General features: G+C 34.1%; 2 protein-coding genes across 3 annotated transcripts; one reads left to right on the top strand and one right to left on the bottom strand.

Moving 5' to 3' along the window:
- Positions 1-202: 202 nt before the first annotated feature.
- Positions 203-7568, top strand: LOC108913752 (threonine aspartase 1). Its single transcript, XM_018719372.1, has 5 exons — positions 203-554; positions 607-735; positions 787-1206; positions 4966-5345; positions 5892-7568. Exons 1-5 carry the CDS (start codon positions 527-529, stop codon positions 5982-5984), a joined length of 1050 nt encoding a protein of 349 aa, XP_018574888.1. The 5' UTR covers positions 203-526; the 3' UTR covers positions 5985-7568.
- A 26-nt stretch (positions 7569-7594) lies between these two features.
- LOC108913736 (girdin) lies at positions 7595-27420 on the bottom strand. 2 transcript variants are annotated; one of them, XM_018719359.1, is made up of 14 exons: positions 27350-27420; positions 26845-26969; positions 26359-26775; positions 26059-26306; positions 25663-25744; positions 25279-25584; positions 22279-23031; positions 16958-17593; positions 15173-15460; positions 14907-15107; positions 14580-14818; positions 10911-10986; positions 10531-10777; positions 7595-10475 (listed from the first exon to the last, which is right to left on the bottom strand). In XM_018719359.1, the coding sequence occupies exons 2-14, from the start codon at positions 26899-26901 to the stop codon at positions 10153-10155; spliced, it is 3873 nt and encodes a 1290-aa protein (XP_018574875.1). In that variant the 5' UTR covers positions 26902-26969; positions 27350-27420; the 3' UTR covers positions 7595-10152. The 2 variants fall into 2 exon arrangements, with proteins under 2 accessions (XP_018574875.1, XP_018574868.1); XM_018719352.2 differs by having other exon boundaries at positions 26845-27391.
- Between the last annotated feature and the right edge of the window lie 473 nt (positions 27421-27893).

Here is a 27893-nt window from a genome sequence, read left to right as displayed (position 1 = left end):
AAAAAAATACCCAAGAAAAGTGTATAAAAATAATTAAATTCCATATATTTATTAACAGATAAAAATAATTTCAAGTATTTAATGTATATGATTGATATATAGGCAACCAGTCTCTCTATTCTTTGCGTTACACGTTGCATTTTCATTTTGCATTACAGAATGCGATTTGTTTTTATGGGTGTACACTGTACCGGCGAGGAAACGGAACAGAGAGACAGAAAAATCGATGTTGATTTTTATTCTGGAGCTTGTTCTCTAAGTTGTGTAGAATAAAAAGTATTTTTGTGCAGAAAAATGTGCCAAGAAAAGTGTGTGTAAAAAAAAATTCATTCTAAGCACAAATTGCAAGTTTAAAAAATGTTAGGAACTGCAAGCAACTGTAGTTGAATTTTTGAAGTTAAGTACTAGTAAACAGATAACTAGTGAAAAATGTAACACTATTATGCAGTGCTGTTTGTAACATTTAAACTGATGCCAAATAAACGCTATAGAACTATTTTTTAATAATATAACCTAAAATACTGTAATGACTGGGCTCATTGCGGTACACTGTGGTCAGTATGAATATTATAATATATGATTATGTGTAAGAAATAACAATTTTAGGTGCAGGGCATCATAGTGGCAAGTATCACAGGGAGTACAAGAAGGTCTGCAATAGAGCTTGTCGAAAGGGTATGGAGGTTCTTCGAAAAGGAGGCAGTGCACTAGACGCTGTAAAGGAAGCAGTAATTGGTAACTATGCTATTATTAAATATGCCTTTGAGTGCAACATGTGAATCATAGTTTTAGAAAATGACCCTTTGACAAATGCAGGATATGGATCAAATTTAACGACAGAAGGATTTGTTGAAAACGATGCTTCAATAATGAATGGTAAAACTTTATCATTTGGTGGATGTGGTGCGATTAAAAAAGTTAAGAATCCTATAACTTTAGCATATGATCTGTGCGTAAAGCAATCAGATCCTTTGCCATTAGGTCTGATTCCACCCACCCTACTTGTGGGACCTGGTGGTCTCCAACATGCTAGAAATGTGGGATTAAAGATAGTGAGCAATAACAAACTTATAAGTGAAAAAGCAACAAAACAGTTTGTTAAGTATAAAGGTATGCTAGAACTACAAGAAGAGAATCAGCTTTTGGATACAGTTGGAGCTGTTTGTATAGATGACACAGGTCACGTAGCAGCTGCTTGCAGTTCAGGTATGTTGTTCCTTTGAAGAGTATAATTTTTCTTCCTAGGAATTTTGAATCACTAACTACAGCTTGCCCAAATTCAAGGTAGCTGTTAAGCTAGCACAGTGAACTAGGTTTTTTTTTCGCGAGTGAAGTTGTATGTTGTAGTTAGAGTTGCCAGATCTCCAGGTTTGACCTGGAGTCTTCGGGCTCTGATGGTACATCTCCGGGCTCCGGGTTAACATGTCATTTCTCTGGGTTTTCTTTATTGCGGAAAAAAACATTTTCTGATTCCTGATCTCTGTCACGAAGTAGATATTTCCTGATTGTGTCCTTTTTTTTTGACATCGATTTCTTCGAAAACAAGAAAACAACAATTTGTCTCCCAGATTTTCTTCATAATCTTCTCTTCCTTTTTTTTTTCAGGTATCAATTTATACAAACGAGTCATATCTCCGGGTCTGTCATGAAATAGATCTGGTAACCCTAGTTGTAGTATGTGCAGTATAAGTGAGTGAAGAGATTTAAACTACCATATGTCAACTAAGAGCAAAAGAGATAGAAATAGTAACTACAAGGTGCTACAAGTCAGATATTCGCCAAATTGCCAATATTCAATCATGACAAAGCCATTTATTATTTACATCCACTATAATAGTGGCTAAGGCAGAAGACCTTTGTAGCTCATTCTGCTCACTAATTTTACTTCATTGTAATAGTTATTTAGAATTTCATAATGATTATTAGGTAGGGGAACAAAATAATTTAATAATTTAAACAAAAAAACGGTGATTTACGATGATGTACCACCACATAGAGGGAGACAAGTAACTGCTTCGTTAAATGATCATTTCCCGAATAAATGGATAGATCTAAGTTTGTCTTAGAACTTGTAGAACACCCTGTATAGCAGAGTTCGGTTCAAGACACATCGTCAAATGGTATTCAGGATAAAAGGGTATGTCTAATTGTTGGCATTGCCTACAGTTTTAAAGAAACTTAAGCCATCTGTGGTCTGGGGGCAGCGCAGTCAATGCCATCAAATCTAAGAGGGGTGCTTACAATGCTTCGTTTTTGAGATACAGCGTGTTAAAAATTTATAAAAGTATCACGTTCTCAAATATCTCTGAAGACGTTTGACATAGACAGACAAAATTTGGCCCTATAATTTATCTGGTCACAAGTAAATATTTGCTGAGTTAGCTTACAAATTTTATACAAAGACAAGGCGCTTTAGTTATGATTTTTTAAATTTTAAAGTAAACTCGTCATTACTGTTCAATTAATTAAAAATAACTTGTATTGCAAACATGATTTATATTTATAATTAAAAAGACGTTCTAGTGAAAAAGACGCTTACAATTCTTAAGTCTACTATTATTTTCCTGAAGATCTTTCTAAAGTAGCATATCTGATAACAATATCTATCCATGCGCAATTTCTTTTACCCCTCATTTGTTTTTTTATATATATATTGGTATAAACAATATACAGGTCTGGTCATATTTTTATATCTGATACAAAGTTAGTAAATTATATAAATGTTTCACCAGTTTCCTCTAATAATTCTGACTCCGCCGCCATATCATTTGTATAACTTTATGCCATCGATATAAGGGAATAAAAAAACGCCATAAGAAGTGCGCAAAGCCTGCGATTCTAAGCTCTCCTTGACTATTGGTTTATTGTCTCTGTCTTGCATTAGGAATTTGGGAACAACGTACGTCTAAGATACGTACATTCGGAAGATAGAATACTGGACAATAATTACGTTTTTGATTTATTGTGATGGCATAAAGAGTATAAGCCACGGCCTGGTATTGACAGCAGTCATACGTGTACAATAAATACCCTATTTGTACGATATTTTTTTACAAGAATGATAAGAGGTTTTGAGACCATACTAAAGGATTCCAACTTTATTACAAATTATTTATAACCTTTAGTAAAAACTAAAACGGTATTCTAAAATAAAATGAGTGGTAATTCTTAAGCAAAATAATGAATTATTTTCAAATGCTTATTAAATAAAGATTATTAATTAATAAGGTGTTCAAACAAACCACCTGCTTGAGCACAATACCCTAATACAATACAATACCCTAATCTGTCGTAAAATTCTTGACTAACATTTGACAAAATTTCAGGAGTAACTGATCCTAAAATATTTCCAATTTTAAGCCGTAAACCGTCCAAACTTGCGGCTCTTTCGTATCGATGTTTGTAGAGAAGTTGCATTAAATGACCTCATAAAAAGAAGTGGGGCAGGGTGTCCGATCTGGAGATCGAGGAGGCCAAGGTATGATACCTCTTGTGGAAATAAGCCTTTCAGGAAAAGTTTGTTCCAAATAATCTTGAACTGGCCTTGCGTTGTGTGCAGGACATCCGTCTTGCTGAAACCAAATTTCCTCAAAATTTACATCCAAGTTTCGTACAGCTGGTACAACACTATTTTGTAATAAATGCAAATATCTCTCAGCATTTAAGTTACCATCAATAAAAAAAGGACACGCAATATTATCGCCTAAAATGCCAGCCCAAACATTTACCTTTTGAGGATACTACGTTCTTAATGGTATAATTAAATGCTTGTTCTCCCGGGTCCAATATTGGACCACTAAAGGATTATGGCGGCCAAGTAGAGAAAAAGATGATTCGCCTGTAAATAAGATCTGCCTAGCAAATTCATTATTTTCATTGATTTTTTCCCTAATGTTTACACAAAACTCCATACGCCTTATTTGATCACCAGGAATAATTTCTTGAGAAGTTTGTATTTTATGGGCATTGTAACCATTCTTTTTTAAGATGCGACAAACTGTACGACTTGGAATGTCAAGTTCTTCGGAAATTTGGGAGGAAGAACACGGCTCACTTACTTCCACAAAAACACCTCCTTTTCTCTCTTTGCTTCAGGAATTTGACGAGGTTCCCGATTGCTACATTTCGTACACCGATTAACACATCCACACTCCTCAAATTTATGAAAAATATTCAAAACAGTTCTAGCAGAGGGGACTGGTTCATCGAGATATGAAAATATAAATCGACCAACGACTTCCTCTGCACTTTCTGCACGACAATACTATTAAATAATATTAATTTTTTGTTTGACACTGTACACCATTTTTATTTTGTAATATTCCGTCTACTTCTTACCAAAGGTTTGAGTGGAACAATAATAAAAATAAAACTAAACAAACAGCAAAGCGCTTTAGGTATTCGGTCGGTTCCCAAAAAATGCAACGGGGCACGTGCGCTTCCACGGTCAACCAATTACGAGAGTCCGAGTCGCAGCCTCGATGATATATGTCATATCCGACCCCTTCCACCTGAAGTTGATAGGAGAGATGCGTGTAATTTACTTAGTCTATGCGAAAGAATTACCTGGCCAGACCAGTAGAGTACCATAAATATATGGAGTATATCATTGTAATTTTGAATTATTTTTTGTGGCATACAGAATTTGTTTTTGTTAATTTTTGTGAACCATTTGTAATACTTTTACCTTGCTTGGCGATATGCGATATGCGTCTAAACTAATTCCAGCTGTTAACAATTAATATATCGCCAATCGTACAATTTGACAACTTTCCACTTTTCTCTCCATAATTAAGACAATTTTTTTTCTGGGAGTAGCCTTGCTACTGCATATCTATTGATCAGAGATAATATGAATTTGGTTAAACTGTAATATACTTTCCTTATTGTTACCTATTTTTTTGCATTTGTTCATCCCTAACCGTAATTTAAATATTACACAATAAGTCTTTTAGTTTCTTGCAGGTGGTTTGTTATTAAAAAGACCGGGAAGAGTGGGTCAGGCAGCATTATATGGTAGCGGATCATGGGCAGACAGTTTTGACAAAGTTTCGGAATCATCGGTAGCCGTGTGCACTACAGGCTGTGGCGAACACTTAGTTCAAACACAACTTGCTAAAGAAATAGCAGAAGACTTGAAACATTGCACTTGCCCAACGTCGGACTTACATAAGACAATGACTGATAAATTTTTAAAATCCAGATATCTGAAAAATGTTAAACAAAAAATGGGGGGTGCTTTAGTGCTCCATGTTAGCTTGAATGGTGAGGTGTCCATATTATGGGGTCACTCTACGGAAACCATGGCTGTAGGGTACATGAGGTATACTGACCAAAAACCACAGGTAAGATTACACAGGCCGACAATTTTCAGAACCAGAAACCAGACCTAATGTACCCGAAGAATTTTGGTGCACTGATTCGGAATCTGAGCTCAGAATTGGCGCATCACCTTAGGTTCTCGAGATATACCTTTTTGTCGTCTAATTGGAACATTTATTATTATTATTATTATTATTATTATTTGTTTTTTTTAATTCCAAATATGTACATTTTGCCACTGTACACACCGCTGTTGTTTACTTGTTATTTGGAAGCGGTTTCTGATTTACGACCAAGCTCACCAGGTTAGTATTTGACGTACAACTAACCACTTTGTACATTCGATGCACCTGGGCGACTACGGCTACTACTAGAATGGTTCATCTTACGCGTCCTAAAAATGATGACACAATTTCCCTTTAATAAAAGACCAACAATTTTTTGCTCTACATTGCATCGTATACAAACCTACTATAGATCCGGTTTCCGGTTCTGGACTTTTGTAAAATTTTATCGGCCCGTGTTATTTATTAAATATTTCTAAAATAAAAAGGAAATTTTTTTTTCAGAGTATAATTTCTGAACTGCCTAATGGAGCTCAAGTTGGCCAAACTGTGAATATAAGTGGATCTCATTTCTTCATTAATAAAAACTCACAGTAATACCATTTTATTTATCTGCTAATTATATGAAAGGAAAATTATTTTAGGTAGAAGAAAGACGTGATATGTTATATACATAAAAATTTAATTTTTCTGTGTATATCATACATGGTTAAAACATTTGGCAAAATATACTCAGTAAATTTGTAATCGCACTAATACTTATTTAATAAAAGGTTTGTGCGTTTTTCTTTCTTTCTTAATACACGTATATTCAATTTAATAAATTCAAAGCGGGCAAGAAAAGTTAATACATATAACATTGAAGGCATTTGGTAAATACTATACGACTTCATTATTAACATAAAAGAAATTCAAAATTAATCCACAAAAATCTTAAGGTGAGTTAAAGCGAACAAAGTCTTTGAAATTGGTAAAAATACTGTTAAAACGTAAAAATTAATTTTAAGTACACTGGTAAATTATTTGTTTCGAGATCAATATTTTTATAATCATTGCCATCGACAGCATTTTTGATTCTTGAGGAGCACATTATTTTCAAAACGGTAGCTACATGGTATAATGATTTTAAGAATACAAATCAGTCTAAAATTGTGATAATGGAATGTAAGTAAAGTCATGGTAAATACAAAACTGTCAATAAAGTTTTCCAAAAATCTTCATTCGAATACACACAAAATAAATATATACATATACTCTATTTAAAGCAGACTTAAAGCTTCAGTTGGATATTCTACGGGGTATTCTACACGATAAACATTAAAATTATCCTATACCTGGAATATTGTTAAAGTATGTTTTTGGAAGACAAGTTGTATTTGTGAATTTGTAAGTCAGTCATTCTAAAAATTGAACTGTGTAAATCAGTCTTTATATCTTATGAAACACTGGTATCAAGTTTAGACTAGGGTTGAGTGGAATTTTAATTTTCGACATTAAATCTCATAAAACTGAGTGAAATGTCCTGAATGCAAAGCAAATTATATGAAATTAATGCACTCGTCAAGAAAATATGTTAAAAGGGGGCATGTAGAAAGACATAGGCCCCCACCAGTTTTTACCCCTCGATTGTGAAATTTAATATTATTAATTATTCTTAAAAACTAACATTTAATAATTAAGGCCCTTTCATTTTTTGAGGTCTGTATACGCCACCGTTTGACGATATAAAAATATCAGGTATAAAGTAACTATTATTTCTAAGTTCAGAAATGCCATTTAGTATCTTAAAATGGAAGAACTTTTTTGGGTGATGTGCAGATATTCAAAAAAGTGAGAAAATCTTTTTTAAATAACATGGTAACTCGGTTTATTTAAGGGGTAAAGCCACCAGAATTTTGAGTTTTTTTTTCGAGGTGGAGCGCAACCAATCACAGCACACTGCAACTCCTGAAAACACATGCGATAGCTACTATAGAGGTCAGATCGAGTCTCAGATCAAACTGAAAAGAGGAGGATGAAGAAAATGTCATTATAGAATGCCAGTTATTATGGTGCAGGCATCGCTAATTGAAGGTATACATATAATGAATTTCTTACGCTGAGGGGCAACAAACACAGTTTGTCTAAATATGAATTAATGCACAAATAACAGACTTTCCTCCATTTTAACGCAGATTTTCTACAAAATGGAGTTAGTTTGAAACATATTACTTTTTGTTGTTAAGAAATTTGTAATTTGCGGCGTTTGAACAAGCGGCATCGTAAATTACAAATTTCTTTCCACCAAAATGTAATTAGAGTCAAACTTACTCCATTTTATAGGAAATCTACGTTAAAATGGAGGAAAGTCTGTTTTTTGTGCATTAATTCATAGATACGCAAAATGTGTAATAAAACCTATAAAAATGTATTTCTAATTGCCTATTTGCTATAGATCCCTCTTAAAAGTGTTTTTTGAGAAACCACTTTTTTAACTGGCCAGAAACATAACTCAAAAAATTGTCAACAAATCAAATCGATTTGAACATTTTTACAGAGCTTCACAATAATGTAACTCAGGGAACATCATAGGAGTTTTTCAATTGAAAAATTTTCATTTTTATTAACAATTTAATGCAAAATTTTTAATCTTTCTTTCATCACTTTTTTTTAATGTTAACTAAATCAATATTTTTTAATTTCCCTATGATGATCCCTAGCTTTTAGTATATATCAGAAAATTTTTGATTTTTTTTTTGTTCCACGGTCATATAATAAAACCTTTTTGTTCCTAATACTTGTATCAATTTTTCCTTGAAAATTCCCAAAAACCACCCTTTTTCCAATCTCCAGAGTGGTGTTACCCCTTAATACCTATAGAAATACAAAGATACAAATTACACAAAAGAATACCAAAACTCTTGGTAGTACAAGTACAGCATGTTGGACAGATAATTCCAAATAAGAATCTATAAATCTGTAGTTTGCCTTCGTAGACTTATAAAAATTAGCGGAGAAAGTACTGAGTCATTAATTTTAAAATACTTGTACTTTAAATTTTTTGGCATACTGAGGCTTCATTAAAAAAAAATTATAATTAACTTTAAACCAGAGAACGCGTTAGGCGGTCGCGGTTCTGTCGCATCGCGATCCGTTCTGGCCTGAGCTGATCGCAGTCTTTTACAAAATCAGTCGTATTTGGCAATCGCACACAATCCTGCGCCGCGCTCTTCTTTAAATAGTTGAGATATTGTTTTAGTAGTTAAAAAAATGAGTTATATGGAAGAGGACGCTTGTCTCAATCGCATTGAGCTTCTTTGAAAACGATCGGTGGAGAACGTGATGCGAGCGCGACGAGCTCGGGAACGTCTAGTGCGAATGCATACATTAGAAAACATGGGAAGGAACTCCACCGCGCGCGATCGAGACTAGCACGGACCACGATGCGACAGGACCGGGACCGCCTAATGCGTTCTCTGCTTTAAAGTGCAATACATTTTAGTGCTGGCAAAAACCGAAAAAAAGTGAAACCGGATTCTGCAAAAACCGATTTCAGACAAAGCCGGTTAGCCGAATAGTGGTTAAAACCGGATATTCTAAAACTGGTTAACCAAATAACCGGTTACTCGAATAATGGCCAAAACCGGATATCTGAAAATTGGTGTTTTGAAAATTTGATGACGTTATTCACATATTTTAAATCTTAAAGTGAAATCTAATGTTAAAAGCTAAAATGTTAAAACATTTACACTTAAGGAACTGTGGTTCTTCAATTCATTATTTATATAAATGGGTTTGGTGGTCATGTATGTGGGTGTGGGTGATTGTTTTTTTTATCAATTTGTGTCTGTGTCCCAGGATAAAATATAAAAAAAATTGTAATTCCCTTTATAGTTCGACCTAATTTTTGTAATAGGTATCTACTATGTAACCCATGGCAATAACTACATGACACTAAGACGATATTATAGTGTCGTGTAGTTATTGGCTATAAAGAAAGAATCCTATTATTCGGATGTTTGAATGAACAGATTATCGAATAACCAGTTATTTTAATAATCGGAAAACCGGTTGTTGTAAAAATCCGAGTTATCCGAAACCGGTTAACCAAATATCCTAAAAACCGACTTCAGTTGTTGATATCAGCAATACTAAATTTTCAGTTGCATTGGCAATAACTTAAAAATCTTTAATTTTCAATCACGTGAATAGTGACATTCAATGTAAACGAATCATTAATGTTGGTGATGCTGCGATTTAGGGATTTTTAGTTGACATCCTGTAATGTTGATGGCCTAATATTGGCAGTCATCTGACTTATAAACATTTATGAAACCTCTGTAATATAAAAACAGTGTTTATTGGATCAGAAACGTTTTTTGTCCTTGACTGTACCTGTACATCCATTCACTTTATTTTTTTTATACTGTTGCAAATATTCCATACATTTTCATTCAAAAATATGAAATTTAAAATTTATTGCCGAAATCGGTATATTTTGGGAATATTTCCAAAAAAATATCTTCCCGAAAATTTCCCATCGCTAATTAAATTTTTAGTCAAACATCACCCAAGGGCATATTACTGAACTGGATTATTTTGTTTTGAAAAGATCTCTCACATTTAGGATATTGCTTGAAAGCAATTATATTCCGATTAAAACAACCTATTATTGAATAATTAAACTACATTACTCACCTTGGTAAATAACGTATTGAAAGAAAATCTAAAGATACATCCTCAAAACAAATAAAATAAAATAAATAAGACCTATAAATAAGTTATCTCAAACACAACCATATTCATACCACACAGCCGTTTCTTTAGCATTCTTTGATTTTTCCTTGTCGTTATTCGTTGTTTCTTTCATGTTCTCTTCCGCTTGCTGCGGTTGAGGTGGCGAGACCCTTTGCGGCTCAGCAATCGTCGTAGATATTCTATTGTAAACCAATAAAGGGGGAGTGGCTGTATTAGCCTGATTATTTTGGTTGGGCGTGGATGTTGTAACCGGAGGCGGCGTATCTTCCTCTGATAAATAAACCGTTCGCCGAGATCCAACGGAACCCAGGCTGAGCGCACTACCTGGTTCCCGACAATACATTTGATCACCTAAATAGCGGGCATTAAAGAAATATAGGAAGGAAATTTATTTACATTCACGTACCAGCCACACTGTTCCGATGTCCTGTTAAATCCCTGTGGGATCGCCTTAAAGCCACTTCATCTCTAGGTTTGTGGCCGTGCAAGCTCCCGCTTGAACTTACGTTTCTCCTAAATGGTTCGGTTCGGTTACCAGTATCTTCGGTACTGTTATCGGAGTTATTCCCGTTTGATTCCCCCGATCCATCGCCCAACAAAGTAAACTGAGACTGGGTTAGTCTGGCGGTATCTTCGTGCCAGGACCTTCGATTCTGAAAAATCACAACACATTGTTCACTTCCAGATTTGTTACCGAGGAACAGAACAGAAAGGTATTTTGTTCAAGAAGACAATCTTTTAATGTCTAAAAAAACACAGTCAGTGTACAACATCCCAAAAACTTACCCTGCTTGGGACTTTATTTATAATATCAGAACCGGCTTTTCTGACCCTTCGCACCAAAGTAGCTCCAAATCCCCTCCTGAAAAAAAAATAATGCTTACACCGAGTATAGACAGCGGGTCAATTTCGACACTTGAAGGTACCGTACAGCGTGGTGCGTGTGGCCTACGTCTACCACGCACTAGATTATAAAAAAACTGCTCCAGCCATGCTAGAGTCTAGTTGCAAATCGCAGTGAGTCTACGATCGCTCAATCTGGAGTGTCCCCGGGTGTTTCCGCTTTAGCAAATAGGCAAACAGCAATACATTTTTATAGATTTTATTGCAGTTTGTCTAAATTTGAATCAATGCACAAATAATAGACTCCTCCATTCTAAAGCAGATTTTCTATAAAATAGAGTTAGTTGAAACTCAAATTACTTTTTGTTGTAAGGAAATTTGTAATTTGCCGCTTTTGAACAAGCGGCATCGTAAATTACAAATTTCTTTACACCAAAAAGTTATTGAGTTTCAAACTAAGTCCATTTTATAGAAAATCTACGTTAAAAGGGGGGAAAGTCTGATATTTGTGCATTAATTCATATTTAGACAAACTGTGTAGTAAAATCTATAAAAATATATTGCTGGTTGCCTATTTATTATAAAGCCCTCTTAACTCTAAATGTTGTTTTTTTATTTCATTATCATTTATCACCTGCTGCAGTGAATAAGAAAATAATCGACATTCAAAAGCTTAAATTCAACACTTTCTAGTGCTTTTTGAAAAGGAATTTGTAACCTAAAAGAAGGCTTTGCTCCATACTTCAATGACCTAAAAGGCTATAAAAAGCTAAGAGAGCTTTGATCCAAACTTAAGCAAACTAAAAGAGGGTTTTACCCTATACATACTTAGATCATAAAGAGGGCTTTGCCCCAAGTTTTAAAGAATAGAAAAGAAGGCCTAACCCAATGCTAGAAGATTCATAACATTATGGACAAGCTAGTCGGAGGAATCACAAGGACGAAGCCAGACCTATTCCGCACCGACGGCCTCTTACGTCGAAAAGGAGCACAAAGGATATCTTGTATTTCCCGTGAAGAAAGAAAAAATGCAGTTAAGATAAAAAATTAACAGGAAAAATCATATCTCAATATATTGGTTCATTTATAATAGATGTTTTACATTGACAATTTATTGATCAATTAATTCATGAAGTCGCTTCATCAAGAAATTGGACAAGTGTAATGCACCAAATCAGCTGTCAAATAACTTCATGAATTTATTCATCAAGTTCTTGACGAATTAGAGCATGTTCTAATTTTCGTCAATTTCTTCATGAAGTTCGGAAGTACCAACCCAACGAATTTCCAGCCTCAGATCAGTAATGAGGTTATGTTATTGGAATATGTAAATAATTGTGTGGCGTCGTGCTAGTTTCGCATTGTTTTTACCGATTTGTTACTTACAAAAACTAATATTTATATAATATGTGTCAGAACGGTACCGCTGTTGTATCACTACAATTATGAGTGGAAAGGTGACATTTTTGAAATTTATTTGCTTTTTTGATTCATTGGTATAACCGATTCAGGCGTCAAAAAACTTGACAAAGTCCGTAGCAGTGTAAAACCACGCTGTTTATCAATAAATTCGTGAATTAATTGATGAAGAACTTCGTTAATTTATTGATGAATAAATTGTCAATGTAAAACAGCTTTTAAACAAAGGGCATTATTAATTTTTTATCATTTTCTGTAAAGTTGAATAACTACTAAATATTAGCAAAGAATTTGGAATTTTGTAACAATTATCGTACAAAAAAAAGCACAAACATTTCAAATAAATTTTTCTCACATATGGTACACCCTATTACAAAAGTATCTCTTTAATCTAGAATACTCTGAAGTTTTCAATTTTGATATTAAAAATACCAAATAGTTGAAGATCAAATGAATATAATTGAAAATATCAGTTACCCCTCCCAAATGTGACATCTATGGTTACAATTAAAAATCATTTTTGTCCGTATAAGATTTAACACATAACCTAAGTTTGATTCTTCTAAATCAGCGGTCGGCAACTGGCGGAAAAAAATTTTTTTAAAGTATAATTACTCAAATTATTTAAAAATATATTTTGTCTATGGATAACATTGATAACAATAATACGTTTCGAGTGCCACCATTATCATTTTTTAATGATTAGTAGGTTAGTAAAAAACTGACTCAAGACCACAAATGTAATTTCTCCATCAATTTTCTAATACAAATATGAGTAACACTTGTTTATTTTTAAAGTATTGTAATAATAGGAATCAATATATATTTTATTTTGTAATGAAAACTATCGTGGTTACTTTGAATCAAACCTCAGCTGTTCACACAGAATGTGCCAGCCAAGTGTTTATTTGCTCTTGGGATAATGTAATTTGTGAGTACCAAAATGTAGGCCGATGCCAAAACTGTTCTTTGTGACAGTGGTGCCTGGCCAGCACCCGAATAAGTTTGATTATTATATGTGTGTGCTAGCTTGAATGCATTTGTTTAATGAATTGTGAATTTGTGAGTAATATGCCATACTTGTTTATGAAAACCCCATGGCATGCCACCTGTTTCTGGTCTTAATGGCTGTGGTTTCTTCAAAACGTGCCTTTAAGTTCTACGGGGTCTTACCTATGCTTCGATTGACATACTGGTGGTGTTGAGATAGGTGGCATAATAATATGACTCACACATGCGGTAGTTAGGATGCTAACTAGTTAGCGTCCGGGGAGCCTCGATTTATTTCAGGTGAGTTGTTGAAGAAAGAATGATACATGTTTGCTAATTAATATAATGGAAATGTATGGAAGGATGTACCTTGACTCCTACAGTTAGGGGGAGTGTTTTTATTGACAGAACAATAACTTTGATATTTGTTTCATATACCCTCTTAATTTCTGACGAATAACCCAACTGTTGTCGAGATAAACTGCTTTGTGATGACCCATGTATAAAATACAATAACATTTATTTTACATAATTATGCCTATCTATTGTATTTCATATTATTTTGTGATTGCAAATTAAAACAAAAAATTAGTAAGGTATACGAGTTTTTTTCCTGGACCTCGTTAAAAATTTTCAAAAGTATCCGGACTCCACCTAAAATTACTTGCCAACCCCTGTTCTAGATAAACAAAGATATGAACAACTAAGAAAAACAATGTCAAAGGGCCATCTTCAAAGAGGCCTCCTTTAGAAAGCATTTTTGGATAAAACGATATACAGGGTCGGAAAGTCCCCATGGTTCATTGGCCGTTATGTGAGAGCGATAAAGTGATAGAAATCCGTGTGATAGAGAAAGATGGCTATAATGAATATATATACATATAATGAAATAAGAAGCGGTTCTTATTTGTGGAAGGGCGAAATGGGCGGTGACTATTAGACCTATTCATTATAGCCATCTTTCTCTATCGCACGGATTTCTATGACTTTCTTTATCACTCTCACGTAACGGCCGATGAACCATGGGGACTTTCCGACCCTGTATGTCAAATTGATATGAAATCATCCCTAAAATTTGCTGTCTTTGTTTGTCAGTTTAGTTTCTGGACACCCTGTATAAAACATCAAAACACTGCTACAAGGAAATAAATTATAACAAATATAAAAAATACGGATACGCAGATATTTAGAAGACCGACTTACTTTTTTGACGAAGCATTGTCCAGTTTCCTGTAATGCTCCATAATTTTCTCCTCCAACTTCTCCTTCTGTCTGCACAGGTTGTTCACTTTATCCGTATAGAGCTTTTCCTCGATATGGTAGTGCTGCTTGTCCTCTAAAGAGTGTGTTAGGAGGGAGTGATATTGCGATAATAGTTGCGAAACGTGATCCATCAATGCCCTCCTGTCGCTGTCTAGGGAATGGTTCATCTCGAATAACATCTAAAAATAATAAATTTACTAGGTAATAAGATATCATTTTTAAATTTCAAAATATTGCTTGTAAGTTAAATTAATTTAGAACGCTTACATCGCACTTCTGTTGCAGTTTCGCATTTTCCAGTTGCAAACTCGCCACGTGATCTGACCTCGTGTTGAGTTCTCCCTGCATTTCAGTCTGCCCTAGTCTCAAGTTTCTCAATTCTGTTCGCAATGATTTTAGTTCCTCCTGAACTGCCCTGTATTCCTGTTTCAATCGTTCACTAGCAGTGAATAAGTTTCTAAAATCATCCTAAAATTTATAAAAAAACAGATTATTAGTAATTCATTATTTTGTTTTAGCTTGGTATTACTCGCCTTTAATTTTGAATGTTCTGCTCTCAAATTGGCCAAGCTCCTTGCATCCGTTTTCAAATTATCCTTTTCCAAATCCAAGTTTATAATTTTTGATTCCAAATTACTGTTGGTGTCTTTAAGTGTTCGCATCTCAGACCTTAGATCTCGTGCAATTTTCTTCAGACTCTCCTGTTCATGTTTCGCCTCTTCGTACTCCATACTTAGTTGCTCATGCAAAGTGCGCAAGGTGACTTGATCAAGCAATAAAGTGTCATGTTGATTATTTTGAATTTGTTGTTTTTTAAACAACTAAAAAAACAATGTTTGTTAACGGGTTAGTTATATCATTTTGAATAATTGTTTTTTCAATTTTTTTTTTTATTGGCATAAAATACACTAAAACATTCCTAGATTCATAATCAACAACTTTTTTGCATGAAATGACTCAGAAATATCCATAAAATTAATTTTTCCGAAGCAATTCCGAAGCGTAAAAATAACAGATTTCGCTTCTATCGTCGATACAGCATTTTTGAATTTCCTGCACGTAAAAACCCTTATAACTTACTGATCATCGAGAAAATACTTCAAAGGTGAACTATAGATGTCATCACAAGCAAAAAACTAAAACGTTATTATACACGGCGCTTCAAAAGCGTTTTTTCCAAAACCATGTTTTTGAAATCGGCGAGCAGAAGAACTCAAAGAGTTTTCATCCGATCGACTTGAAAATTGAACTGTAACTTCGTGTGATTTTTACAACTGGTCAACAGGATTTTTTTTTTATACTCAAGTCGATTTTTTTGTTGAAAATTCGAATTTTTTGTTCAAGATCTCGCCAGTTTGCGAACAAAATTCTTAAAATTGTGACCGTGTGTACTTCACTAGCTAAACTCATGTAGTTTATGAAAAAAAAATTTTATGCTTCCAGATGGTGATCCAGACTTCTGCTCGCCGCGAAGAACGTTTGAAAAATTTAGTTCTGTTCATGCGCTCCTACAGCCGCCATTTTGCAACAAGTTTTCAATTAAAGAAAATTTTTCTTACTGCTGAAGAGTTGCTTAACTAAAAATTCTCAAAAAAAAAAAAAATATTATTTCGCCCAAAACGCAATTTTCGCGGCGTCATATTTTTCTTTACGTCGACTGCCGGCACCCTTGCTTAAGTTTTATTAGGTCAAATGTAACAAAATTTAAGACGAGATTAAGAATGTTTTGACACAAACTGTCACTGCGGTAGAAACGTCAGAATTGTCAAAACTGAATTTTCTGATTCCGACATTCCCCGCGGCTCCAGTATGGCGATTAACGTATTTTATATTTTATATCGTTCCGAGTCCTTCGCAGACGATTTTACAGCAGAAAACTACAATTTTTAACATTACAAAAATTTTTGTTTACTTCGGCAATCCATGAACGGGAATTCAAATACCAATACAGACAAACTCTGTATAGAGACGGTGATGGCTAAGCAGTGAGTGTCACGTTGCAGCCCGGAAGTCGACGGTTCGAATCTCGCACGGGATTCTTGAGAATTTTTTTTTACTTATTGCCGTATTTTAGTTTGAGGATGGAGGTTTCTTTTTAAATCTCTCCATAAGAAAAATATATGGGTTTTTATACACAGGATGTCTAAAAATATTGCATTGTTGTTATATTTCGCAACCGGCGAGGAAAGTGCCACGTAGCGGTGCTCATGCCGCGAGAGCCAAAGGCCCGAGACAAAGGTCAACTCCGCGTCAGCGGAGTTTACCGACCTTTCTAGTACTTATATTAAAATTGAAAGATTGAATAAATGTTTTATTACCTCATCTTTTTCTGCAACCAACTGACTATTTGCCAACTGTAGGGCAGTCTGCTGGGTCTGTAACGAATTAACTTGAGACTTCAAAGTGGATACATCAACCTTTAGAGTAGCATTTTCATTCTGCAAACCATCGTTCAAGCTTTGCAAACTGGCAATTTCCGAATATAACTTATCGCACTGTTTGCTCCATTCGGCACTAATGGACGACGCCACTTCCTCAGCTTGCAATAGCACATCGCTGTGTATGTTCTCAGCACATTTCTTACATGGTTCGTCTTCCTCGATCTGTGTTTTAAAAATAGATAATAAATTACTGGAGATTTCAGGATTAGTGAGCATTTTTTCCACGATCACATTGATATCGTTGTCCAAAACTTCTGGGTTGAGCCCCAACTTTTCCAGATTGCTCTTGAATTTTTCATTATTGATTTTTTCGTTGATTAAGTCTTTTTGAAGGGTAGCTATGGTCTCTGCATGGACGGAAGCCTGCGAGATGAGTTCCTGAGCTCTTTGTTCGACTTCCTGCAATTTCTCTATGTGGATTGTTAGGCTGGTGAACTCTTTGTTCAATCTTTGGATTTCTTTTTCTTGCTTTGTGCTCTTTTCCACATTTTGGTCCAAGATTACGTCTTTCGTCTAAAAATAAATATATTTTAGTGTAACCAACATATATTTTGTAAAAAACAGAAAAATTATAATACTTTACTCGACGGCCGAAAATATAGATAGTGATTCATACATAATATAGAAACACTATTACCGTAAAGTGTATAAAACTTAAAATGATTTTTATAACGGTTCAATATTATTTGCTTATGTTAAATGATGTGCCGCTCTCTTTGCACATCGATAGGATCTACAACAGTCATAGACTGAGTTACACTGAACGCGATTTATTTCCTATCTCTGTCTATCGCACTTATTACAGATAGGGAAATGCTCTTTTTAGGGTGTAAATGGACGTACGTAGAATTCGAGTTAGCCGTAGTTAGAAACGTCAAACTATAAACACGCGCGAGGGTTTGCATATTCCGTGACTATAGTAAATTTATAAATTAAAAAAATACAATCGGGACGTTTTAAAACGTAGGAATAATAATTAAAATGGATCAAAGTGCCGGCTGTAGCAAACGGTCTGTTGCTCATAAACGCCCTAACCTATGCGATGCGGAAATAATAATGGTAAAAAACGTGTATAAAGGAATTCGGTCGTGAAATTCTAATACAAGTGTAAGTGAAGCTGTTGATATATGTGTAGTTCGTTGACAAAAGTATCCGTTGCTACTGTTTATCGTGCCATAAAAAATAGTGTAGAAGTGAATCCAAAGAAGAAAAAAGTGGAAACACGAGGGAGGAAGAAAATAGAAGTCGACGTTGACGTGAAATACTGCATACGTAGGAAAATTCATGGATTTTTCTTTAGAAATGAAATACCAACGATAAAGAAAATTCAAGCTGCAATAGCTGAACATAAGGATATTCCTAAGCTCTCTGATAAGGTTCTTAGAAGAATAATGCGTGACTTGAATTTTCGATATTTTAAACGAAATCGGAATAGTATGCTCGTTGAAAAAGACAAAATTGTGGTATGGCGAAGAGAATACTTAGAAAAAATAAGAGAACTTCGTGCATCTGGAGAAAATGGTTTGCATGTATTTGAGTCACGAAAAACGGGAGATTATCATGAAGATATGAACAGGGACGTGTTTGAAAAATGGTTTGAATATGTTTTATCACATCTGGAGCCAGGAGCAGTTGTTGTGATGGATAACGCACCTTATCATAGTAGAAGAGTTGAAATGTTACCGACATCAGCATGGAGAAAAGGAAATATTATGGACTGGTTACAATCGAAAAATATTGAATATACAGAAACCATGCTAAAAGTACAATTATTAAAAATTGTCCAAAGAGAAAAAGGTCAATACATTAAGTATGTAGTGGATGAGATGGCCAAAGATCGAGGAATTCGTGTACTCCGTTTACCGCCATACCACTGTGAATTAAACCCAATTGAGTTGGTTTGGGCACAAATAAAGAATGAAATCGCACGAAAAAACACCACCTTTAAAATAAACGACGTGAAATTATTATTACAGGATGCTATTAATCACGTCACTGCTGAAACATGGTGTAAGTGTATTGGACATGCACAGAAAGAGGAACAACGTATGTGGGATCTTGATACAACGGTAGAAGTGTTCATAGAACCAGTCATTATTCATTTGGGTGAAGATGATTCTAGTGATAGTGATAGCAACAGTGATATGTGAAATATATAATGTGAATAATGTGATATGTAAGTATTTAAATTATTAATAGTGAAGTGATTATGTGGCAGTGAAGTGAAAGTGTGACAGTGATAATATTCGTGAGATAATTATTATAAAATATGTAAGTACCTACTTAAATAAATATATTAATAGTAAACATTACAATATTTTGCGGCGGCGTAAGCCGGGTGGTGGTGGGTTATCGATGCCCAAGAGGGCATCGTTTTATAGAAAACACTTAAAATTTAAAAACAAAATGTTACTAAAATATTTTTGAAGTTTTCTCCATAAAACCTCTAAAAATAATAGATAGTTTTATTATATTTTTTCCATATTTTCTACATCTTGTTGCCTTTTACGTATACACGCCTATGGATGTTCGATCCCCGCACGCCTCATCCTCCTTACTAGTCCAAGAGCTAGCGATGAATCACTATCTATAATTTCGGCTGTCGAGTATAGACCCATTTATTAACCCTTTCACTGCTCCAGACGTATATATTCGCTAAAAATTTATAGGGCTCAAACTGCTCCAGACGGATAAATTCGCATGAATAGTTAAATTGGATCAGGCTGCTCAAACCGTATATATTCGCAACCGTGCGCATAGTGACTCGGTTATTGCAATTGGTAAGGCGAATTTTTGCGGGCGAGCTTATACCGATTGTGGCAAATATTTTTATGGAAAGAGGTACTGGTAATAGTACCAAGATTGTTCATGTTTCTTTCAGTTTCTATTTAGTACATATACTGCATTTTATTCAAAATAAAATCGTAAAATTTATCGTAAATCGTAATTTAACACAACATAATGTAAAACTATAAGTGGTCTAACTGCTCCAGACGTATATATTCGCACGCGATAAACAATCGCGCACGGCGCGGTAGCTACGTTCAGACGTATTGCGCAGTGAAAGGGTTAAAGAGTGACGCAAAATTTCGTCTGTTTCGTCGACCTCACAAATTCGATTCAAAAGTGGTCTAAATAATAGCTTGTAGTGATACTTTAGAGTAGGCAAAATTTTAAGTTGAGCATAGTTTTGTGTTTTGGAGATATGACTAGTCGAACCTGTTAGTTGGCTTGTTCACGCTAAGATGAATGCAACATTCTCGGCACACTCGTTCATCGTGTTGAAGATTCTCAAATATGCAAAATGTACCATTTCCTATGTAAAATCGTTCGTTCTTTATGAATCTACCATTAGATTTTACCAAATACTTTGTTTTAATGAGGTACTGCCGATTTTACAGAAAAATCAGGATTTTTGCTGAAAATATTCAATTATGCGGTATTTTTATACTGGAGACTTACAAAATCTTGATAGCAGCAAAAAACTGATTGCTCGCCACACAGAGTGACTTCTTTAAGAGTTTTGCTATATCTTTTAAGTGGATATATAAATCCATCAAGATTTGCTATGTTTTCAGTACAAAAATATCGTTAAATCAAAGATATTTAGCAAACATGCAAATTATTTTTTACAAAAATCTTTTATAACTTTCTTGTCTATATTTTTGGTAAAATATAATGAAAGATTCAAAAAGAACAGAAAATTTTACTTTACAAATGTTACTGCTTGTATTTGTTGAGAATTCTAAGATAACGGAAGAGGTCACCAAGAATGTCGAATTCGCCTTGGCGTGGATGAATCAAATAAGGAGTTTAACTTGCCATACTCTAAAAATTGAATGTATGCTCAACTTAAAATTTCGCTTACATTAAACTATCACTATAAGCTATCATTTAGACCACTTTTGAATTGTTTTCTTGAGGTCGACGAAATGGGCGAAAAATAGGGTTTCTTTTTGAGTCACTCTTTATGTCACACTCTAAGATTTGCATAACATTTTGACAGACTACTTTTGATCAAGATAAGGAAAATTAACTGAAAATTAAAAAATTTTATTGCATTTTTTATTAAAAGATATAAAGCAAAAAATGTTGAATATTTTTAAGTACTCTGTTAAAAATAAGAAATATAATTAAAAATAAAATCAAAAATGGATGGCTCAAATTTGAAAAAAGTTGCACCATTAAAAGACCACTAAAATGATATAAACAGATTTCAGATGTATTTTTTAATTTTTGAAATATTTTGAAAAAAAAAACAAAAACACATTTTTTTTTATCACAGCTGCAACAAAAAGCAGCTTTTTCTATAGAGTGGTACTTTAAGTGGGGGAGGTAGTTTTTTAAAGGAAATAGTACGTGTTCCTCAGCATATTAATCTGAAATTGTTTCTTTTGTTTCTAACAAAAGAATTTTTACTATTTTTTTAAGGACTGTATGTAGTTTGTGAATCACAACATCAATAACCCTTTGAAATTGACCTAGTTCGGGTGAACTATATTTATAACAATCCATATGATGAAATATGACAATATGGTTCTTGTCCGGCAAAAAACAAACGGTCATTAATCCTACTAAATAAGGACGACCCAATATGTCATAATTTAATTTTCTCACATTTATTTTAGATTTTTCTATATGGGTACGTGGGTACACATGTCTGCAAGTGACCCATTTTAAGTACTACATCAAGAGCACCAGCTTGACACCGCCTGGAACACGAGGCTTCCAGGAAGGAACTACGGCGGATTGGTACCGGCGAGCAGATGTTTACTCAGATACCTGCAAACGAGTCCATACCACAAAGACTCTCCAGCGAATGCTTGCTCTGACAACACGTCTTTTTCACAAACTTTGTTTTTAATTTTGCTGTACACCGAAAGCAACCCTCAGATACACGAAAATTTATTTGTAATACGGTGGGTAATTTTACCGTTTCCTGTGTGAAATATTAATTTTTACCAAAATCAAAATAGAATTTGTATAGTTGTTTTATAAAGTTTAATTTACAGTAAAATTTAAAGTGGTATTTAATGGAATGTAACTAACCTTATAGTTATTTGTTTATGTTTAGGAACCGTACGGTGTGTTTGTGTGTCTTCATTGTTAAATTTCTGTGTGATATAATGAAAAAACATGTAAACGAGTAAAGAAAGATGAGGTTTGACAACTGTGCATAGTTATAAAATTTAACTCACCTCAATAATTTCCTTTAACTTGGAAATCTCCTTTTGCATCCCTAAATTCTCCTTCTCTAAGCTAGTAACTTTGTCTTTCATTTCATTTCCCAATTTTTCCAATTCTTTCCCCTTATCGGCTAGAACCTGCGCAGCGTGTAACTGACTCGTAATTTGACTTAAGGATTTTTCTGCGTCATCGGCCCTCTTCTTTATAGTATCACACAGTAACTGAACCCTTTGTTTATCCTTAGTAAGGGATTCAATATTCTTCTCCAAGTCGTTTATTTTAACCCTTTCGTTTTGAATATCCGTGTTCTGCCTATCCGAAATCACCTTAATGCTATCGAGGCTGTCCTGCAGCTTCCGATTCTCTTGTATGGCGTTCTTGAACAGATTTTCTAATTCCCCGTTCTGTTGTGAGAGTCTGTCGCAGTTTTCCTGGAGTTGTTCGCATTTCAGCATCAATTTTTTCTTTTCTTTTTCTAATTCTAGGAGTTTGCTAGCACTTTCGTGGAAGGAACTTTCTTTCAGAGAATCAATGGTGGACAGTAATCTCTTGTTCTCTAATTCTAATCTTAAGGCACGCGCTTGTGCGTTGTTGGTCAACTGTTCCGACAGACTATTGTCACCTGAATTCGTTTCTTCATTCTCTGAGTCGGCACCAGATGTATTTAAGATGCTCGTTTCTTGTAGAGCTGATTTGGTCACCTGTTGAAGTTGAAGGTTTTCATCTAATAATTCCTGGACTCTTTCTCTGGCAGCATCCCTTTCCTAAAAACGAAAGTGCAAAAGGATTAAAGAGAACTATAAACTGCTTCTTAAAAAAACAATTCCCTATAAAATGAAAATGAATATGTCACCGTTCCGTTTTATTACATTTAATTCAGTTTGCAGTTCATCGGTTTACGAAACGGTATTTGTAATTGGGTAAGTAATTTTACAATTTTCTGCATTGAGTATAAATGTTTCAGTATGTTTTCATTGATAAATTATTATGATATTATGAAAGAATATGTATACAAATAATTATGAAAAATGAGAATTAACAACAATGCATGTTCCAACTCAAAAAATGAATAGATAAAGAAAAAAATTGTGAACAACCCTATATTTTCAAAACGAATTGGACCCACGAATTTTTGCTATTTTATATATTTTTGTATATTTATGTATGAAGAATCTCCCCTCAACTAATGGCATACGGTTTTTGATACAATTTTCATTGGTTTTTAAGTATTTTTTTTAAATAAATATTCTTCAAAATTAATTTTTTGTCATATTAAATTGCTACTGGTAAAAATTGTAATAATTATTTGACCCACTCCCTTACCGATTAAAAATTATTTTCTTTTTGATTTTTTTTTTTGTATTAAAACATTTGCCTTTTCATTATTCTAAATCATAATTTTATTTTAAAATAATAAATTTTTTAAAAACTTACAAAAATGAAGTCTTAAAAATTAAAAACCAAATAATACAATGAATAAAATCAATTATTTTATTAGATAACATTTTAACCAGCACAATTTAATGTGAAAATTAATTTTAAGGAAATTATAACCTTTTCCTTTAGAAAAATACTTCGGTTCAAATATCTCGGGAACCAATTATTTTTCAGAAATTGTTTATACAGACAATTGACGTCAACTCGTATCGTTATTATTATTTAATTGCATGTTCGTCTCACATTGAACGTCGCAATGTCTATTTGTATTATCAAATTGTTGAATATCTGAATAAAGTATATATTTTTAATTTTAATCCAAAAATATGCCTCTAATAAGGCAGGCCCGGGGACGTGGCTGTGGCAGCCTACCAGAGACCTGGGTCGCTCAACATTTTCCGCATGCGTGTGGTCCCCGATAAATGGTAATGAGAACAGAGCAAAGAAAATCTCTGTAACTCAAGACCATGCTATCATACATAAACTGTACGAGACTTTGCCACCAAGCCACCCGTGTAGTCAATAGGATGGATTGAAGAAAAGTACTCGAGTAATGAAGAAGGGTGTACAAGGGGCCTAATAAGGCCTAAGTGCCGTGGTGGAAAACAATTCCACCACCCTCCGACATACATACATACATACATGCCTCTAATAATTTTTATTATTATCACAGTTTGATAACCCCGAAATAGAACATATGTTTCAATTCTGGGCCCAAACGCACGACCCGTCAAAGTCCAGGTATTACAGCAACCGCAAGACCGCATCTAAGCCCGCAGTCAGGGACCACACCTTGGACGAACAACGTTGACGACTGCCCTAACTCCCTACCATCGGTTTTCTAATTTACGCAATCTTAGTTTTTTAAATTTTTGTTGTAATTCCCACGTTGGACATATGATGTTTAAGTGTACTGAAAATTACACTGCGAATTATTTTATTTATTTCCGAAAGAAAAATTGCAGTTGAATTCTTTTTTTTTTAATACAGGCTTTGTGGGAGCTCAACAAATTCTTTTGGTGACCAATTTGTTGGAACCGTTCCCCAACAACTGATCACCTGGTGTTCCTTAGTTCCAAAATAAAATAAAAGCAAAAATCTTTGCGATGTTTCACCGTTGAAGTGCCAGAGTTAATTTGGAATAAAATGAAAATATTCCGCTAAGATGCGCAATGTGTCCCTTTGGAGAGTCAGACACCAACTCATTCGAACACGGAAGTCGAGCAACTTTTACACTAAATCTTGCACACACGTTCTGTGAGAGTGGCGTCACGAGAAGAATTCAACAACCATTAGATTCCGACGATACAATGATCAGTATTTAAAAGTTTTTCACATAGACCACTTTCAAAAGCTTCCATCATACTAAAATTTCTTCGTTTTGCTACAGCATCTATATCTGCCACTATGAAAAGATATTTAATCTGTAGTCACAACCGAAATCATATATATGAAGTACATAATGCGATATCGAACTGAAGAGTTTTAAATGGAACACTGTGTACATTAAAAAATGTGCAAACTTTTTTTTGTGGAACTAAATTACAAAATCGATATTAAAATTAATAACTTACCAAAACAATTTCATTAATACTTTGCTTGCAATTCAAAAGTTCCGCTTCTAATTCCAAAACGTGATCTGCCCTTTGCCTAGCTCGAGCCAGTTGAGATTCAAGCATCTCCCTTGTTTCAAGCAATACCCTGTTATCTTCCCTCAATTCGTCAACCCTAACTTTGTAAAACTCCGCATCTGCAAGTCTTTCCCGATACCTCTGAACTTCTAAGTCTAGCCTGTCCGCTCTCTCAGCTCTTTCTCTCATCGCATCTACCTCATCTCGATAAGCCTTTGCCTTTCTTGCCTCACTCAACAGATCGCTGTTCTGAAATAAAACAGCAATCCTAATTACAAAATTATACGTACATTGAAAATATCAAAAAAGGAAGCAGTAACAACTTACTTCTACTCTTAGTTTTGTTACTAAACTGTTTGCATGTTCTAATTCTTCTTTACATTCTACCAGTATTTCCGTTTTTTCTTCTCTAAAAACAAATGATTTGATTCAAGACGCTTTTTTCTTTCATGTTTTGATGATAAATACCATTATCATTATATAACACAGAAATATTTAATTATTTTCATATCACAGCAAAGATGAGATTAAAAAAGATCAAACTGTTATCAATTAATCTCTAATATGTGTTAATCTCTACTAATCTCTAACATATTTTCCATTTTTTAATCATATGAGATTTATTTCATACAGAAACTTAATTTTCTAAGGATTTACCCTGACATAATGCTATTTTGTTAATAATAGTAATACATTGAAACTATTAAATAAAGTCTGACTTACAGTTCCTGCCTCTGTTTTCGTAACCGAGCTTTCCAATCTGCTAATTCTACTGCCAAATGATTTGATTCTACTCCTTCGGTATTTGAATTTGCAGTCGGACTTGATACCGATTCTTGTCCTAAGTCTGTTACCCATTGTTGTAACAACTTATCACGTTCTCCTGTCAAAGACCTTAAATGTCTATATAGTCGCTCTGCTGGCTGGTCTGTCCAATCAAGTGTTAATACAACAGTTTGATCATCGGTAACCTGAAAATTAGTTCACTACAACACTTTAGATTATGATAAAAAAAAAAATTACCTTTTTTATGCAGTCGACAATATCCTGCTGATCATCAACAGATAACTCCTTTATTTTCAATATAAAAACCTCTTTTGTGGGTCCTTGAACAGCACAACCCAGGAGTAATAAAATTAACAATTTCAGTTGCTCCAAAGCTGCTTGTGAAGCAGGGGCTCTGCCCAATGTAACACAGTCTGGCAGAGATATCACAACTTGGCCCAATTCATCCTCATAAATTGTTTTAATATTTTTAATGATACAATGAAACACTTTTATTCTAGCTGCAGTAATATTAAGACCCTGTAAATTAGAGGTTGTAGGTACTGGTTGGGACGGTTCGGGATCGATTTGAAGCAAAACTTCGTTGATTGGAGCTCCATCAAAAAATGTTTCATATACCTGTAGAGATTCTGGTTTCTTCACACATGTGGAGAGCTGCAATGGAATATTCGTCATAATATTCTCCTTAAAAAAATGTACATAGTTGGAAATTGCAATACATACCCATTTTACCAGTGGGCCAGAAAGGAAATCATCTATGTCACTAGCAGATGCTGCCATTTTACTTGCATTATTTTCAGTGTAATTAATTATAATAAGTTAAAGGTTACTGTTACCTATTCATTTTCCTTGACAGAAGGAATGCGTTTCTCAATAAAGAAAAATAAACAAAACACCTTGCATTAATTTAGAATACTTCAGTGCCAAGACTGCTAAGACAATAAAAGAGCGACAGTAGGAAAATGATAGTACTCACATATAATAATCTGTTAGTTAAATTTTTATGACATTAATATTTATGCCTTTTTAAATTTATTAAATGCAATAATGTTTTTGCCCAAAAATATTCACGGTACCAAATAGGGAATTAAGATGGCCGGTCTTTCATTGCAGTCATTGCACAGCTGATTTACATTGGATTTTTTAACTTTCGTTACAAAGAAACTCATTTAGTTTACACTGCTTTGCACAAGGTATTATTTTTAAAAATTTAATTACAATAAATTACCTAGACCCAATTAAATGGTAAATAAAAAATATTTATAATAAATTTGCGCCATCTATCTACTATCGTGAAACCATCTGAAACCATAAATGCAATAAATAGTAAATACTAATTATAATTATGATTAGCATTAGTCCGAAATTTCAGTACACAAAGAATTGTACATAGAATTTCCTACTCTTTGGAAACATTGATTTTATATAGTGATGGGATCATTTGAATGAAAAATAATCGATCATCCGATTATTGAAATAATCGAAACCTTCCGATTATTAAAAAACAATTCGGATGATAATCGGTCACTACTAGTGATGGGAGATTTCGAGTGAAAAATCGAGTGGTACTCGATTATTGAGATCACTCGAGATATCTCGAGATGTTTACTCCCACCACTCGAGTAATTATTACCCTACGGTTGCACCCCAAAATGTTAGTGCATACTGCAAATAGTCACTGATTGCGTAACCTTTTTTTAGAATAAAACGAAAAAGTGGTTAGGTTTTGAAGTGCGTGAGCTTTTTTTTTTTGTTCAGCGGCGCACAAATAT

This window comes from Anoplophora glabripennis, unplaced genomic scaffold (genome assembly GCF_000390285.2).
Source record: "Anoplophora glabripennis isolate ALB-LARVAE unplaced genomic scaffold, Agla_2.0 scaffold34, whole genome shotgun sequence".
NCBI lineage: Eukaryota > Metazoa > Arthropoda > Insecta > Coleoptera > Cerambycidae > Anoplophora > Anoplophora glabripennis.
This window is presented reverse-complemented; position numbering and strand designations above follow the sequence as displayed.

What these genes read in the sequence shown, in the direction of transcription:
- LOC108913752 (XM_018719372.1), top strand. Translation starts at nt 527, where the DNA reads ATGACTGGGCTCATTGCGGTACACTGTG. An exon ending in GCTCATTGCGGTACACTGTG is followed by an intron (nt 555 to 606) that starts GTCAGTATGAAT and finishes TAACAATTTTAG; the next exon opens with GTGCAGGGCATCATAGTGGC. An exon ending in AGCAGCTGCTTGCAGTTCAG is followed by an intron (nt 1,207 to 4,965) that starts GTATGTTGTTCC and finishes AGTTTCTTGCAG; the next exon opens with GTGGTTTGTTATTAAAAAGA.
- LOC108913736 (XM_018719359.1), bottom strand. Translation starts at nt 26,901, where the DNA reads ATGGCAGCATCTGCTAGTGACATAGATGATTTCCTTTCTGGCCCACTG. An exon ending in AACTGCAACAGAAGTGCGAT is followed by an intron (nt 14,819 to 14,906) that starts GTAAGCGTTCTA and finishes TATTATTTTTAG; the next exon opens with ATGTTATTCGAGATGAACCA. An exon ending in TAAATAAAGTCCCAAGCAGG is followed by an intron (nt 10,778 to 10,910) that starts GTAAGTTTTTGG and finishes GTGATTTTTCAG; the next exon opens with AATCGAAGGTCCTGGCACGA.